Source organism: Neoarius graeffei, chromosome 7 (assembly GCF_027579695.1).
Source record: "Neoarius graeffei isolate fNeoGra1 chromosome 7, fNeoGra1.pri, whole genome shotgun sequence".
NCBI lineage: Eukaryota > Metazoa > Chordata > Actinopteri > Siluriformes > Ariidae > Neoarius > Neoarius graeffei.
In genome coordinates, this window is record NC_083575.1 from 4,604,738 (window position 1) to 4,623,053 (window position 18,316).

An 18,316-nucleotide genomic window follows, 5' to 3' on the forward strand; every position below is an offset into this window, starting at 1 on the left:
CACAAGTGACGTGACCTATTGATACACGTGCAATTGATCTCATGGTAGCAGAGTAGAGTGTCATCTCAGAAAAACAAGGTTTTATGGTTAATTATTCGTTAATTTGCAATGCCACGACTGTCAAACATTCAGCGTGAACGTGCCATTGGCATGCTGAATACGGGAACATCCGTCACTGACGTTGCGAGGGTTATGGGATGCAGTCGACAGGCCATCCATAATCTCCAGACACGTCTCCATCAAACTGGCACCACAGCCGACCGTAAGGAACCCTCCACAGAACTTGCAGTAGCTTGGTGCCATGTTGGTACAAATATGGCGGCGCATTCCCCAAGCTGTGTTCAGACGCATCATCCAATCCATGAGGAGACGTTGCATCGCAGTTGTGAACGCCCATGGAGGACACACCCGATATTGACATGATTTCATTAAGTTGTGACTCACAGTTTTTGATCATGGACATTGTCGTCGCATTTCCGGTGGAACCGATTCCATGACAAACATGATCTGTATGCTATAGCATCTTTAATGACAAGATAATTGAATACAATCGTTATTTCAAACCTATTTTCCAAAATGTTCAAATTATTGACTTTGAAATGAGTGTAAAGTTTTTATTTTTGTTGAGTTTATATACGTCTTATTTATTTACACATTTTTCTTCCATTTCTCCCATATACAGTCGATTCTTCTCTTTTATGTTTTAAGGTTTTTATTCTTTTGAGAGCCACATTAATAAAAATAATTACCATCTTTAACCACGAAGGCAGGAGGATAATAATAATAATAATAATAATAATAATAATAATAATAATTTTTGCATAAGTCACATTCAAATTTAATATGATTAAAATTACAAAAATTAATAAACCTATTTAGTTTCTTTATTTGGCATAATTATTAGGTTTTGTTGTGAAATATTGTACTTTTAAATCTTTTTTGAACAAAGGAGAAAAAAATGCTAAATTATTAGACTGTAAATTTGACGAATTTATCGAGGTGCTTTGACATTAACTTCAGAAAATCATGAATCATTCTGTAAACATGTGATTACAAAATACATTTATTCAAGGAGGATTTTAAATTCATTTTGACTGATGCGTGTGCGGATCTGTCTGATGAAATGATGGTTCATTTAAGCCTAGGTCACAACCGGACGTACGATTTTTTGGCCGTGCAATTTTTGGCATTTCCCAAATCACTGCGTTTTTTTTGTTCGTGGAGAAAGACACGCGTTGGCCGTAAGTTTGTCTTGCAACCTGAAAAAAAAAATGTAAGCGCCCGTAGAGTTTGTTTGACATGACAAAGAACCTCTGCGGCCGGTCTATGGCTCGAAAATCAGCACGTCACACGCGCGTCCTCCGTGCGTTTCTTGCGTTTTTTGCAAGTAGACCGGCCGTAGGAGCACGTACGGCCGGTTGTGACCGAGGCTTTATTTAGATGTTGGTTATCAATGATTTCTGTCATCGTTCAAGCACTGAAAATACAGTGGCATGCAAAAGTTTGGGCACCCTTACTGAAAATGTCTGTTACTGTGAATAGTTACTGTAAGTGAGCGGAAGATGAACTGATCACCAAAAGGCATAAAGGGAAAGACGACACATTTCTTTAATATTTTCCGCAAGATTACATTTTTATTTCCATCATTTACAGGCGTAAAATATTAAGAAAGGAAAAGGGCCCGAAGCAAAAGTCTGGGCACCCTGCATGGTTAGTACCTAGTAACACCCCCTTTGGCAAGTATCACAGTTTGTAAACACTTTTTGTAGCCGGCTAATAATCTTTCAGTTCTTCCCTGGGGGATTTTCACACATTCGTCCTTGCAAAAGGCTTCCAGTTCTACAAGTTTCCTGGGCTGTCTTGCACGCACTGCTCTTTTGAGATCTATCCACAGATTTTCAATGATGTTTAGGTCAGGGGACTGTGAGGGCCAGGGCAAAACCTTCAGCTTGGGCCTCTTGAGGTATTCCATTGTAGATCTTGAGGTGTGTTTTGGATCATCGTCTTATTGTAGGACCCGTCCTCTTTTTAACTTCAACTTTTTTACAGATGGTGTGATGTTTGCTTCCAGACTTTGCTGGTATTTATTCGAATCCATGCTTCCCTCGACCAATGAAATGTGCCCTGTGCCACTGGCTGCAACACAACCCCAAAGCATGATCGATCCACACCCATGCTTCAGAGTTGGAGAGGTGTTCTTTTACTGGAATTTGGCACCCTTTTTTCTCCAAACATACCTTTGCACATTGTGGCCAAAAAGTTCTATTTTGATTTCATCAGTCCACAGGACTTGTTTCCAAAATGCATCAGGCTTATTTAGATGTTCATTTGCAAACTTCAGACGCTGAATTTTGTGGCTCGGACGCAGGAAAGGGTTTCTTCTGATGACTCTTTCATGAAGGTCATATTTGTTCAGGTGTTGCTGCATAGTAGAACAGCGCACCACCACTCCAGGGTCTGCTAAATCTTTCTGAAGGTCTTTTGCAGTCAAACAGGGGTTTTTATTTGCCTTTCTAGCAATCCAACGAGCAGTTCTTTCAGAAAGTTTTCTTCATCTTCCAGACCTCACCTTGATCTCCACTGTTTCTGTTCACTGCCATTTCTTAATAACATTACGATCTGAGGAAACAGCTACCTGAAAACACTTTGCTATGTTCTTGTAGCCTTCTCCTGCTTTGTGTGCATCAATTATTTTATTATTCAGAATGCGAGGGAGTTGCTTAGAGGAGCCCATGGCTGTTGATTTTAGGGACAAGTTTGAGGAGTCAGAGAATTTATACAGCTTTGAAATCTGCATCATGTGACCTTTCCTAACGAAGAATTTGAACAAGCCACAGCTCAATAAGCTAATTAAGGTCTGGAACCTTGGGAAAAGTTACCTGAGAACTCAAATGTATTGGGGTGCGCAAACTTTCACATGGTGTTCCTTTTCTTTTTTCACTCTCCAATTGTACAAAACAAAAATAATACACAAGTCTTGCAGAAAACGCTGAAAAGAAATGTGTCGTCATGCCTTTTGGTGATCAGTTCATCTTCTGCTCACTTAACTATTCACAGTAACAGACATTTTCAGCAAGGGTGCCCAAACTTTTGCATGCCACTGTAAATCGTACACGACTGTTTTATTATTTATTGTCAGGAGTGTAAAATGTAAATGGTTTAACTTTCGATCGTCTCGAGCACAGGAATAATCAGGGCTTTATAAAAAGGTGTGAAATGTGACGTGAGCATCCGCTCACTGATCTACAGCTTCAAAGGCAAGAAAAACAATGACGGAATTTCCTCCAAAAAAGATGAAGAAACCTGAGAGACATCCTCATTCCTCAGCCAAGACACACCGAGAGAGAGAGAGAGAGAGAGGGAGGGTTCTGGGTTGAGTTGTCTCGTTTTAGTACTCGTTCCCCTCTCAGCTAAAACACGGGGAATAAACACTAAACACTGCAGGAGGAGTGTGTGTGTGTGTGTGTGTGTGTGTGTGTAAGTAACTGGAACTGGATTTGAGGAGGAAAGCGATTCGTGCTCCTGCTCGGAATCTTCTCGGCTAAAAGGGGTGAAAAGAAACACGACCCCACCATCTCTCTCTCGCTCGCTCTCTCATTCCATCTCAGGATCTTCACACACAGGAGGAAACTGATGTGTTGTAATAATAATAATAATAATAAAAAATTTCATGTTTATAATTCAGATGCAAGATTTACTCTCTCAACAAACTATTTATTATGATAAATTTTTATACCTACTTATTTAATTATGTAACTTCATCATCATCATCATCATCTCACTAATCTTAAATAATATATAGAGGATATTACACGGTGGTGTGAAGATATGATGTTTATCTTCAAGTGGTGAATGTATACATCAGAGTGAGTGAAGCGAACGAGTGAAATTATTTTCAACATGAAAAGATAAATTTCATATCTTCACACCACTGCGTATTTATATTATATGGACACGTCCACAAAAAAAAAACCCGCAAGTTAATCAAAAGAATTTTAATTTTGAACCGGGTCGCCATTTTGACAGCATGCATCTAGTCAGCAGGAAAACACTGGGAGTGACGTCACCGGAGTGAAATATCGGGAATTATTTTTTTCACGGTGCGGTTTCCATCAAATCCTGCGCTCTGATTGGCTGGCGAGCAGGTCTGTATCCTACGGTACAGACCCCAGTTACGGACCTCTGGAGACTCGCTCGTTCACAACAACAAACATAGTAGCATTTTTTGTCAACATTTATCTTTTTTATAAAGATTTATTTATAATATTATCAAAAATCTTATACATTTTTGCCAGCATTTCTCAGGAGAACAGCATTAATTTTACAGCATGGATAGCGATAACGACAGTGCTCACAGCGAAAGCGAGTTTTACTACCCTGAGGAAGAAGAAATAAAAGAAAACATTTCAGGAGAAAGATAAACACCTCTAACTGTTGCTAACGCCGAGCAAAAACATGGCTGAATCCTGAATGACTCAATTGTGTATAAATAGGGGACTACATAGGCAGCAAAATGTAGTTTTTTTCCTGCCATGGAAGTGCACTTGTATACCGAGGAGGAAGCCATTTGCATTACAGCCGTGAATGAGGATTCAAGATGTCGGCTCAGCTCGGTTTTCCCTTTCGGGCGCTCTCGTTTTCTGTTAGAATTTGGTAAAGAAAAAAATAAAAATATTATTTACCAGCTTAAGGTCGGTCCGTATGGTGAAATACCGTGACCTCGGCCTTGAATACTGACCTCAGCCCAGAGGGCCTCGCTCAGTACTTTCAAGACCTCGGTCACGGTATTTCACCATACAGACCTCCCAGCTGGTAAATAACATTTATGTCGCTCAGATCCGTGGGGGATTTCGGATGAAAAATGCGAGTTTTTCAATGAAAAGATAAACTTCATATCTTCAGACCAACGTGTGATTTCCTCACGAGTGGCATATAAAGATTTATGTCCCGGTTTTGGTTCTACCGTACATGTCCCGGATGGAACTCGGATGAAAAATACCAGTGGTGTATTTAAATAATATTGGCTGGCTTTTTTTTGTGGTATATCAGATATAAAAACCAGCCAATATTTACTATTATTATTATTATTATGATTATACATACAGACTTCATATCAGCATCCTCGAAGGCCAACGCTAGCTTACCTGCGACTTGGTGCTGTTAGCGCGGCAGTGCAGTTACCTTCCAACCGGAGTCGTGTTAGTGCAGGCCAATGCTAGCGCAGTCAAGCCAAATATTATTATTATTTTCCTGTGTAATTCACTTAGTTACAGTGGATATAAAAAGTCTACACACCCCGTTAAAATGATCGGTTTTTCTGATGTAAAAAAATGAGACCACAATAAATAATTTCAAAACTTTTCCCACCTTTAATGTGACCTATAACCTGTATAATTCAATTGAAAAACAAACAAATCTGTTAGGGAGGAAAAACATTAAAAATAAAAAACGTACAATAAGCTGGTTGCATAAATATGCACACCCTTAAACTAATACTTTGTTGAAGCACCTTTTGATTTAATTACAGCATTCAGTCTTTTTGGGTCGGAGTCTTTCAGCCTGCCACATCTAGACTTGGCAATATTTGCCCACTCTTCCTTGCAAAAGCGCTCCAAATCTGTCAGATTGCGAGGACGTCTTTTGTGCACAGCCCTCTTCAGGTCACCCCACAGATTTTCAACTGGATTTAGATCTGGGCTCTGGCTGGACCATTCCAGAAATTTTTGGGGTCATTGTCGTGCTGAAAGATGAAACTTTCTAGCAGACACCTGAAGGTTTTGGGCCAAAACTGACTGGTATTTAGAACTGTTGATAATTCCCTCCACCTTGACTAAAGCCCCTGTTCCAGCTGAAGAAAAACAACCCCAAAACATGACGCTGCCACCACCATGCTTCACTGTGGGGATGGGGTTCTTTTGGTGATGCACAGTGTTGTTTTTGCGCCAAACATACCTTTTGGAATTGTGGCCAAAAAGTTCAACCTTGGTTTCATCAGACCAGAACACATTTTCCCACATGCTTTTGGGAGAGTTGATGTATTTTTTTGCAAAATTTAGCTGGGACTGGATGTTTTTAACCCTACCTCATAGTCCAGACATGTGGAGAATACGGGAGATTGTTGTCACATGTAGTACACAACCAGTACTTGGTAGAAATTCCTGCAGCTCCTTCAGTGTTGCTGTAGGCCTCTCGGCAGCCTCCCTGACCAGTTTTCTTCTTGTCTTTTCATCAATTTTGGAGGGACGTCCAGTTCTCGGTAATGTCAGTGTTGTCCCATATTTTCTCCACTTCCTGATGACGGTCTTCACTGTGCTCCATGGTATATCTAATGGCGTGGAAATGTTTTTGCACCCTTCTCCTGACGGATACCTTTCAGCAGTGAGATCCCTCTGATGTTTTGTAAGCTCTCTGTGAACCCTGGCTTTTGCTGGAAGATGCAACTGAGGAAATGTCTGAACTTTGTTTGGGGTTAATCAGAGTCAGTTTAATTGATGGCAGGTGTGAACCCAAAAAGACTGAATGCTGTAATTAAATCAAAAGGTGCTTCAACAAAGTATTAGTTTAAGGGTGCGCATACTTACGCAACCAGCTTATTGTACGTTTTTTATTTTTAATGTTTTTGCCCCCTAACAGATTTGTTTATTTTTCAATTGAATTGTACAGGTTATAGGTCACATTAAAGGTAGGAAAAGTTTTAAAATTATTTATCATGGTCTCATTTTTTTTACATCAGAAAAACCGATCATTTTAACGGGGTGTGTAGACTTTTTATATCCACTGTAGTTTTAAAATCAACATCGACAGCTACACGCAACGGAGCGACCAGGCAGCCAAAATTCTCTCAGAATCTTCCACTTTTAATGAAGCAAACCTCACAGCCATGTTTGTTTACAAGCTGTCATAGTCACTCGCTAGCGCGGAAGTTTTACGTCTCTGACGTGTCTCTTTTCCAGTTTTTTTTTTATGTCCATTGATGTGTTTTTCTCTTGTAAATATGCATGAAGAATATCCAGTGAAGTTTTGGTAGCCTTTTGGGTGTTCAACGTGTCTTTAGTTTCAGTTTATTTATTTAATCCTTAAACCTAGCACTGGATTCGCCGCATCTTCGCTCTTTCCTGGTGGACAAAGAAATGATTGTGCGCAAGTTGTCATTGGCTCTTTGCATGCAACGTCGTGTTGTTTAGACAACGTGCAATATTGTAACAATATTGCACACTCATTCTCCATTGTGTAGAGTGGCGTAAATACATGGAGGATCAGGAATATGATAATATTGCACGCCATCAAGAAACCCGCTAGAAGGGAACAGAACACGTTTTAATTCCAGGTAAAAAGTGGCCTGTATGTATAATAATTCCCAGTAAAACACTCGTGTCTATGTAATATAAATAATAATGATATGCTGGACTTACTTTTTTAACTTTATTCAGTCAATTATGTTCATATTAATTTACAATTCTGAATTCTTTAAATTTATAATTGAAGTTATTTTGTAAATATTTACTAATAGTCACATCCATGGTTTTTGGAATTATTTTATTACACAACTTTTTTTTATTATTATACTCCTGTTATCAATAACAATAATAATAATAATAATAATAATAATAATAAATACATTTCTGAGATATACCATTTCATGATTGAAACGTCTGTTAAAGGAAAATTTGAAAAACTAAAGAAAGTTGATTTTGATGTGTTTTATCTGGAAAAAACAGTTATTTAAAACTAATTTATTTATTTAAAGTATTTTAAAAATAAGACTACCAAGAAGAAAAAAAATTAAGTGATCTGTAATTCCCCCCCCTTTTTTTTTTTTTTTTTTTTTTTTACAATTTTCAACATTCAGGATGGAATTTTCCCATAAAATTAAAAAAAAAAAAACACCTGTTTCCAGTCAAAATGTGTAACTAATTTAAAAATATTTTCAAAATGTAAAAGAATGTTGTATTGTTTGATAATTTATCACAATATCGATATGATGCCATCATATTGCGCAGCCTTAACTAAAACCCTGTCTGGCTCCATTTCTGGATTCCCATCGTATTTGACTGGATCTAAAGTTGTGAGATTAAACAAACAAATATTTTTTTAAAAAGTCCAAAGAAGCTTTCATTTCCATGTGACGTGTGCAGCGGTGATGAATGTTTGCTGTCGGTGGATTTGTTGTCTCCAACCCTCTGTCTTACCTCTGCACAGTTGGAGTTTTCATAATAGACACCTTGCACCAAGTCTCCAATGGCACTGGAAATCAGCTCCACCACCTGAAACACGGAAACCACACCTCAGAACTCCGAAAACACTCGGCAGGAAGTGACTCACTCCGACGTGCTGGGCTTCTTCCCATTCATCTGAGGAGTTTCTCAATCAGACAGGGAATATACAGTGACTCAATCACACTTATTAAACAGATGGTCAGACAAGAGTCCAAATAACTGAGGGAATAATAAGGCTTCGGACATCTGGACACACACACACACACACACACCTTAGAAAAAGTTGAAAAAGGACAGAAAGTGAGAACAAATCGAAGCCAGATCAGAGGTAAAAGTGTACAAGTGTTGCAGGGCTTCAAATGAAATTTGTGACATTTTCACCAAGTTCACAACGGTGAGTCTGAGAATGCTCACGTTACAAATCTGATTCCAAAACCGGAATCCAATATCTTAACTCGGAATTAGGCATGTGCCGATATTACATTTCACACCACCATAACTGACTGAATGTCTATCAGGGTTACATGATACCGTATTTGGTGGAAAAAAATAAATAATCAAAGTTACTTGCGTTTCAGGTGCATTTGTGTTTTTCTTTTCACTGGTGAACAGAACCATAGACTCTCTTCCAAGAAGGAGACGTGCGAATCTCTTTCAGATGTGTCGGACTTTAACAGGATACACTTAAATCCCAGAACTACCCCAAAAAGTGTCCAACCTTGCACCATGACAACCCAATTAATAGCCTGGTTATAGTCTCAATTATCAGCAAATTATTCCAAAAGGTGAAGGGTTCAAACCTCCGATTTGTGTCCATTCCATTTACAAAAGTTCTGGATGTTGGTATTTGTGGTCATCATAAACAGCGATAATTTCATTCTTCCCTTTCCACGTTTCCTCGTGGATCTCACAGTGGCAACAGGTTGACAGGATCATTTCAGACGACTCGGATCCCAGCCACAGATTCCAGACTCCTCAGTGATCCCCAAGCCAAATGCGAGATGGAATCTCCTGAGCGAGTCCTGGGTCTGCCCCGAGGGTCTCCGTCCAGCAGGACGTACCTGACACAGCTCAAGCAGGAGCCATCTAGAGGGCATCTTTGTAACGTACCTAAATCACATCAACCACTTATTTCTGATTTGGAGAAGCTGTGGCTCTGCACCAAGCCAAGGCTCTCCTGGATTCCTGTTTGCTCTCATCCCATCACTGACCACAGCTTGGGCAAAACAAGAATTATTTAAAGAAAAACAGAAAGGTGGGTGACCATTTTGCTCTTGTTAAAAAGTTTACTCTCGCTCTCAACCTGGTTTAGCCGACTAGTCAAAACCGTTGCCCGCGGTGTGGCTGCTGCGCGTGGTACAGCTACTTGGAGCCACGGGTGAGAGCTGAGTGCCAGGAGGGGACCAAAGGTGAACGAGCTCCTCCAAAGTGGAGTATGACTGCTCCCAAACCAAAGATAGATATCCCAACCTGGACACCCCATACACCACACCCTTGGTAATTAGGTTTATCTACCGAAGCATGTGAAGTCTGGTCTTCGGCGGACTGCATGGATGAAACCACTGCGTGGTTCACCAGGCAGGAAGGTGATATACCAGCAACATGTTGTGGAACGTGTAGAGCATGGCAAGACACAAAAGATGCCCTGGTCATCCACTGCATCTGGCTTCACCTCCAGCCATCTGGACCTTGTCCTGTCATTGGATCTAGGTGGAGCATAGGAATAGAGAGTGAGGCTGACACTGCACAATTCCCCCCCACCCCCAATTAAATCCAAATCACGTGCAAGTCATCTGTTAAAGGTGCTGTCCAAACAGATGTGAACATCTGGAGAACATTGGTGACTTCTGTTGAGAATTCTCAAGAATTAACCGTAAGGATAGAGAACATTCATTTGGAGGGAATCATCAGTGTATTGTTCCTGAAGAAAACGGTGGTGTTTGGTTGCTGAGGGACTCACTGGTGCAAGCTGGCTGAAGATCATCTGCGTATGATTCCTGAGCCATTGTGCCTTTTTCAAGGATCTGGTGGAGAATGGTGGGAGCTGAGGAATAAATGGCATGTGGGAGAACACTGGAAATGTGGAAAATGTTCTCATGAACACCTCGGTATCTTGGTTTGATTTGGAGCTGCGTGTGTCAGGGCAGCATGGTGCTACAGCAGGTGGTGATGTTGCTACCCAACACTTCCAGAGTCCCCAGTTTGATCTGAAGCTCGGGTGTGGATTTTGGCATGTTCATGCCTTCTCTGAGTGGGTTTCCTCTGGGTTCACCAGTTTCCTCCAACCTCCCAAAGAGTAACTGCGCCTACTTGTGAATGAGTGTGTAAATGCACGAGTGCTTGGTGTGCTGCAATGGACCGGAATCTGATCCACAGTGATCTCTTGCATTCCTTCATATTCTGCTGTGTGTTTGTTGAAGAGCATCGGTGTGTGAACCTGTTGGAGGTGTGCGTTGGAAAATGTGGGTGTTCGATGGACTAAAATCGGCGAGTTGTTTCTGTTGGAGAACATGAGCATGTGTTTGCTGGGTCAGAAAACGTTGGATTGGAAAATGTTTGAGGTGCATCATGAAGAACATTGATGTCTGGCCACTGGAACACGATGACGTCAACGTGTTGGTCAGCGCCCGTCTGAAGGAAAATGCTGGTGTTTGTTGGTGTGTCTGTTGGAGAATGTTAGTGTGCATGTTTTCTGGAGAATGCTGGCGTTTTTTTGGAGATCGATGAGTGTGTTTCTTGGAAAACATGGATGAAAAGTGGGTGTTGGATGGAGAAGGTTTGGCATGTTGAAGAGAGAAGGTGCGAATGATTCTCCGATTGAGAACCTCAGTGTTCTGGTGGCGAATGGGATTGTACGTGTGTGTGTTGGAGTAGTTCTTTGAAGGAAGTTAGGTGCATGTTGGAGAATGATGGCATCTTCAGCGTTTTTGGTGGAGAAAGTTATACTTCTGATATGTATTAAACCCGGGGATATGAAGTATAGATTAAAAACAAACAGCGTGCAAAAACAGAGGCTTTCTTTCACCAAATTAACCCCGTATCCATTTCACTCCGTTTCCATCCCTCCATTTCTTGCTCTCCTTAACTCAGCCTTTTTATCAGCCTTTCCCGCCGCTTCTGAAAGACTTATCTGTGAAAGAGGACGTCTATGGAGGAGGGAAAAAAAAAAAGAGAAGAAAACCGACAGCAGTGGATCATTAAGTCCAGACACTTGTCTTTTTTCATATTTCATATTTAGTTACATAGCTCCATTTCTTTGGCTCTCGTTACTTTTTCCCCCCTTTACTTTTCCTTACTCTCTAACTTTCATCTCTCTCTCCGTCTGTGCCCTTTAGGTAACCGGATCCTTGAGGAAATATTGAGGCAATCCGACTCCTTCACCCAGAGCTTGAAAAGGACAATGCTCCTACAGTGTTACCAGATGTGCTGCCTCGAATGCTCAGTACAGCGGAGAAGCTAATGTGTGTGTGCACGACGTGAAGGGGACTTTTTCGGAAAGTATCAGATAAGCCCTCCTCCCTCAGCCTCGTCTCATTCCCAAATCCAGTCGGTGTCGCGTTTCGCCGACAGGTCTGTGAGGGAGGAAAGAGGAGACGACCTCGTCCGGATCACCTTACCGTTTATGCTAGTGTCGAGCCAGGATCCCACTCTCTCTCACACACACACACACGCCAGGAACCCACTCAAGGCCACATAGTACACATCACAGATCACTCAGCGGATGAAGAAGAAAAAAAAAAAAAAAGCACTCAGCTGCGTTGCTAGCTTCACTGATTTGTGCAGCTAATGGCCTAGCGCTAACCATAATGTCACTGCGGATGCTAAGAGTGTGAAGCCTCATTTGTGCAAACTAAAGTGCTCACACTTTACAGCCAAGAGCACGCCAAACACACACACACACACACACACACACAACAAACCCAAGAGCTGTGTTCATGCGTCAGAACTGTGTGTGTGTTAGCTGGAAAGTTTCTAGAAAGTTCTCCCACGTTCATGCTGATCCACTTGCCTTGTCAGTTCTACTGAACTTGAAATGGAAACATTGAAATGTTGGTGTTTTATAGCGTAACTGGTGGAGAATGTCAGTGTGGGTTGGAGAAAGTTGCTGCTGGCTGCAGAACGTTCATGTCTAATGCCCAGAGAATGTTGGCGTTTGATGTTCAGAGAACGTTGGTATCTTTAATATCTGGAGAACATTGGTGCTTGTTGCCAGGAGAACAGTGGAACATTTTATCCCAAGAGCTTTTGGTGCTTGATGTCTGGAGGACGTTGGAGTTCAAAGATCAATTCTCTCTGAACATTAATGTCCATGTTGCTGCTTGATGTCCCCAGAGTGTTGGTATTTGGTGATCAGAGAACATTGGTACCTTTCATGTCTGGAAAAATTTGCTGCTTGTTATCTAAAAGGTGCTTGATGTCTGGAGAACACTGTTGCTTGTTATCTGAAGAGCATTAGGTGTTTGTTTTCTGGAGAACGCCGGTCCTTGTTGCCAGAAGAACATTGATGCTTGTTGTCTGAAGAGCTTTAGATGCTTGATGTCTGGAGGACGTTGGTGCTTGTTGCCAGGAGAACGTTGGTGCTTGTTGTCTGAAGAGCTTTAGATGCTTGATGTCCAGAGGACTTTGGTGCTTGTTGCCAGGAGAACATTGGTGCTTGTTGTCTGAAGAGCTGTACATGCTTGATGTCTGGAGGATGTTGGTGCTTGTTGCCAGGAGAACATTGGTGCTTGTTGTCTGAAGAGCTTTAGATGCTTGATGTCCAGAGGACGTTGGTGCTTGTTGTCTGAAGAGCTTTAGATGCTTGATGTCCAGAGGACGTTGGTGCTTGTTGTCTGAAGAGCTTTAGATGCTTGATGTCCAGAGGACATTGGTGCTTGTTGTCTGAAGAGCTGTACATGCTTGATGTCTGGAGGACGTTGGTGCTTGTTGCCAGGAGAACATTGGTGCTTGTTGTCTGAAGAGCTGTACATGCTTGATGTCTGGAGGACTTTGGTGCTTGTTGCCAGAAGAACATTGGTGCTTGTTGTCTGAAGTACTTTAGATGCTTGATGTCCAGAGGACGTTGGTGCTTGTTGTCTGAAGAGCTTTAGATGCTTGATGTCCGGAGGACTTTGGTGCTTGTTGCCAGGAGAACATTGGTGTTTGTTGTCTGAAGAGCTTTACATGTTTGATGTGTGGAGGACATTGGTGCTTGTTGCCAGGAGAATGTCAGTGCTTGTTGTCTGAAGAGCTGTACATGCTTGATGTCTGGAGGACATTGGTACTTGTTGCCAGGAGAACATTGGTGTTTGTTGTCTGAAGAGCTTTACATGTTTGATGTGTGGAGGACATTGGTGCTTGTTGCCAGGAGAATGTCAGTGCTTGTTGTCTGAAGAGCTGTACATGCTTGATGTCTGGAGGACATTGGTGCTTGTTGCCAGGAGAATGTCAGTGCTTGTTGTCTGAAGAGCTGTACATGCTTGATGTCTGGAGGACGTTGGTGCTTGTTGCCAGGAGAACGTTGGTGCTTGTTGTCTGAAGAGCTTTAGATGCTTGATGTCTGGAGGATGCTGGTGCTTGTTGTCTGAAGAGCTTTAGATGCTTGATGTCCGGAGGACGTTCGTGCTTGTTGCCAGGAGAACATTGGTGCTTGTTGTCTGAAGAGCTTTAGATGCTTGATGTCCGGAGGACGTTCGTGCTTGTTGCCAGGAGAACATTGGTGCTTGTTGTCTGAAGAGCTTTAGATGCTTGATGTCTGGAGGATGCTGGTGCTTGTTGCCAGGAAAACGTTGGTTCTTGTTGATCTTTGATGCTCATATGGCTGCTTGATGGCCACAGAATGTTGCTGTTTGACACCAGAGAACCTTGGTAAGTGGTTTATGAGGCAGGGCTGGTGTTTGATGTAGAACAGTAGTGTTTGTTGTTGTCAGTGTGTATTGGAGAGGTTTTGACAGTGCTGATGGTGTTTGCTGATGTGTATTAGACAACGCTGATGAGTGTGTTGGAGAACAATAGTGTTTGACGGTGAGGTACGTATTTGTGTTGCAGTTGAAAGCAGAACGGTGGAGGTAAAGACATCCTGAAGGTCGCTGGTTCAAGTTATTGCCTTTAACACCAATATTTTACACATCTGAATTTCTTTATATAAAAAAAAAAAAAAACACCACCAGCCAAATCATTTTAAACCCAGAGATGGAAATCTTGTCCATGTAACTTAAAAAAAAAAAATCATCCACCATTTTATCTGAGTAGCCAAAGCTCATTGGCTCGATCTCCTGTCAGTCATTCATCCACTGGGCTTCAATCTCTATGGACGACTGCACAACAGGTTGGGTTACACACCAGGAACACAGCTGTGATCTTTCCTCACACACGTCCATATAGATGTGTGTGTGTGTGTGTGTGTGTGTGTGTGAGTATCAAATTAAAGCGCATCCCAATAAACCTTTTCATTCTGGTGGTTAAAGGTTAACATGACACCGTTAACATTTGCTTATAGAGTATGATCCAGAAAATATGTTGTTAATTGGTTATCTAACAAACATTTAATATTCCTTAAATCTGTGTCTACTAAAGATGATTAATAATTAAAACAGACCGGAGCTGATATTCCAGATAAAAACAGAATTACGAGACTGGCTTTTCCAAGAAGGACACATTCAAATTTGTTCCCATTAAGGGCCCTGACAAGGCAGCTGTTGTACTGCTGTCTCAAAATAGGACACGCTTTATTTTCATCACACGCTGTCCAAAGCCGACTCCTGACTAAAACACACACAGACGTGCTGATTTTTAAGCGGTAACTATATTGTAAATATCATGTCACAAGAAGAAGTCATCAAACTTTTTTTTCTAGGTTGTGTTTCCAGCCTGGACCACCAGGGGGCGCAGTGCAACACAAAACAAAAACACAGGTAGTCGTCGACTTACGACTGCGTTTGGTTACGACTGACCGGTCATAAACCGATCTGGTCATAAGTCGGCCTATGTGTAATGATATTGTAATCATCTTAAAGTTTTATTTTATCAACATTTTCTTATTTAATTACCTTGGCTCATTATTTGGTTCAAGTCAAACACTGCAGGGGTGAAAGTAACTTTTATTTCTTGCCGGTACATTATTTTGAGTCATAGTGCACGCGCCGAAAAATACACCTAATTATTTATTATTGTCTACTTATCAAGCATTCACTAGGACTTCTTATCACTCAAAGTACGATACTAGTACTACTATCACACCAATGCCGGGGTGGCCCTATATTTAGCCGGGACCATCCCCGGCCCAAACCATCAATGGTGGCCTGCTTGGAGAATGGGGAAAATAATTTTCACTAATTTTGGTCACTGATCTTATTCTTGCATTAATCATCAATTCAACTGCACTCTGCATTTTCACATGGCAGCCCAGACGCCGACAGCATCGCAGCAGATTAAATAGGCGCTACCAAATAAGGAAATTCTCCCCTCCCCTCTATTGCAGTTGGTTTGGTCCAAGACTCCTCCTCTGTATTGCGGGGAACTTAAACAACATTGGCGCGAAACAGCGCGCGTCAGTGATGGAGGGCAGAAAGAGGCCAGGTGGAACCGAAAGGGCGAAGCTTAAAAAAAAGGAAGGAGGTGGCAGCAAAATGTGCCAAATTGACAGATATGTTCTCAAGACCAGCTGGTAGGTTACGAAAGATATGGAGTATGATAACCCTGTTTGTCGATTTTATCAGTCTATGCTAGGCCTATAATGTGTCGATAGTTTGCGATGTCAATTCAGCTTTTTGATGTCATGTGAAATCTCGCAATTTACACGGTATAGATGTGGTGTATGTCTTAATTCTAAGAAGAACCGGACATTGCTTTACATTATGAACAATTTTAGATGAACAGGTCCCAAATGTGCTGTTGCGCGTTATTTCCTCATCCAGCCTATTTCATCTCACTGTCACACCGTGCATTTCCACAGGCGTGTGCACATTGTGGTTATGAACACACAGGCCTAGAAGTCATATCTGATGTTAAATAATTGTTGTTAAATATATAACTTAGAAGAGGTGTATGCGTATGCCAATATTCTAAGCAGAATCGAACACTTGCTTTAGCCTGCATTTCACTTAACCATTTTTGAGTTGCCTAATGCGCCCTCACGCTTTATCTGCCGGTTGCTGAGTACCCAGCATTGTTGATTTGCCATTATTTTCGAGGCGTATGCGGCATGTAATGCACAAGCATTGGTTCAAATGCACGCGAGATGGGTGCTTTCGTTATTTTAAGACTATGTGACTAAAAACGTGTCGTGTAATTCGTCTTAAATAACGCGAAACAATCAGCCATACTCGCTGCTTTGCTATTTGGAGTGGCAGTCAGCTGGATTTCGCCCCCGACGTAAAAGTTCATTCCCACACCCGGGCCGAAGATGCTGATTTCTGAAGACGCATGTCCTTTGGATGTGTTTTCAAATATTTTCACTAAGGAACTTTGGGACATGTTGGTGACACAGATAAATGTATATGCGGATTAGACACGCGGCCACACACCATCCAATTTTAAGTGGAGCCCCGTGAATGTGAATTAAACTCCCGGACTGAAAACAGGGCCCACTCCGGCCCTGTATCACACTATCACTCTTTCATCCACCTGTATCAATTTTTGATTATAAATAAATTGCAAACACATCATTTCAACAACACAATCGTTTTAATTACAACCCCGATTCCAAAAAAGTTGGGACAAAGTACAAATTGTAAATAAAAACGGAATGCAATAATTTACAAATCTCAAAAACTGATATTGTATTCACAATAGAACATAGACAACATATCAAATGTCGAAAGTGAGACATTTTGAAATTTCATGCCAAATATTGGCTCATTTGAAATTTCATGACAGCAACACATCTCAAAAAAGTTGGGACAGGGGCAATAAGAGGCTGGAAAAGTTAAAGGTACAAAAAAGGAACAGCTGGAGGACCAAATTGCAACTCATTAGGTCAATTGGCAATAGGTCATTAACATGACTGGGTATAAAAAGAGCATCTTGGAGTGGCAGCGGCTCTCAGAAGTAAAGATGGGAAGAGGATCACCAATCCCCCTAATTCTGCGCCGACAAATAGTGGAGCAATATCAGAAAGGAGTTCGACAGTGTAAAATTGCAAAGAGTTTGAACATATCATCATCTACAGTGCATAATATCATCAAAAGATTCAGAGAATCTGGAAGAATCTCTGTGCGTAAGGGTCAAGGCCAGAAAACCATACTGGGTGCCCGTGATCTTCGGGCCCTTAGACGGCACTGCATCACATACAGGCATGCTTCTGTATTGGAAATCACAAAATGGGCTCAGGAATATTTCCAGAGAACATTATCTGTGAACACAATTCACCGTGCCATCCGCCGTTGCCAGCTAAAACTCTATAGTTCAAAGAAGAAGCCGTATCTAAACATGATCCAGAAGCGCAGACGTCTTCTCTGGGCCAAGGCTCATTTAAAATGGACTGTGGCAAAGTGGAAAACTGTTCTGTGGTCAGACGAATCAAAATGTGAAGTTCTTTATGGAAATCAGGGACGCCGTGTCATTCGGACTAAAGAGGAGAAGGACAACCCGAGTTGTTATCAGCGCTCAGTTCAGAAGCCTGCATCTCTGATGGTATGGGGTTGCATTAGTGCGTGTGGCATGGGCAGCTTACACATCTGGAAAGACACCATCAATGCTGAAAGGTATATCCAGGTTCTAGAGCAACATATGCTCCCATCCAGACGACGTCTCTTTCAGGGAAGACCTTGCATTTTCCAACATGACAATGCCAAACCACATACTGCATCAATTACAGCATCATGGCTGCGTAGAAGAAGGGTCCGGGTACTGAACTGGCCAGCCTGCAGTCCAGATCTTTCACCCATAGAAAACATTTGGCGCATCATAAAACGGAAGATACGACAAAAAAGACCTAAGACAGTTGAGCAACTAGAATCCTCCATTAGACAAGAATGGGTTAACATTCCTATCCCTAAACTTGAGCAACTTGTCTCCTCAGTCCCCAGACGTTTACAGACTGTTGTAAAGAGAAAAGGGGATGTCTCACAGTGGGAAACATGGCCTTGTCCCAACTTTTTTGAGATGTGTTGTTGTCATGA

The 18,316-nt window shown here is 41.6% G+C and overlaps 1 protein-coding gene across 4 annotated transcripts in view; it reads right to left on the reverse strand.

Annotated features, from left to right (window-relative positions):
- Window positions 1-18,316, reverse strand: part of pdss2 (prenyl (decaprenyl) diphosphate synthase, subunit 2) — a 75,414-nt gene that overhangs the window by 28,149 nt on the left and 28,949 nt on the right. For all 4 annotated transcript variants that reach the window (XM_060925176.1, XM_060925174.1, XM_060925173.1 and 1 more), the window contains one exon: window positions 8,190-8,264. In XM_060925176.1, the coding sequence (XP_060781159.1) occupies window positions 8,190-8,264 (75 nt within the window). The remainder of the gene's footprint in view (window positions 1-8,189; window positions 8,265-18,316) is intronic.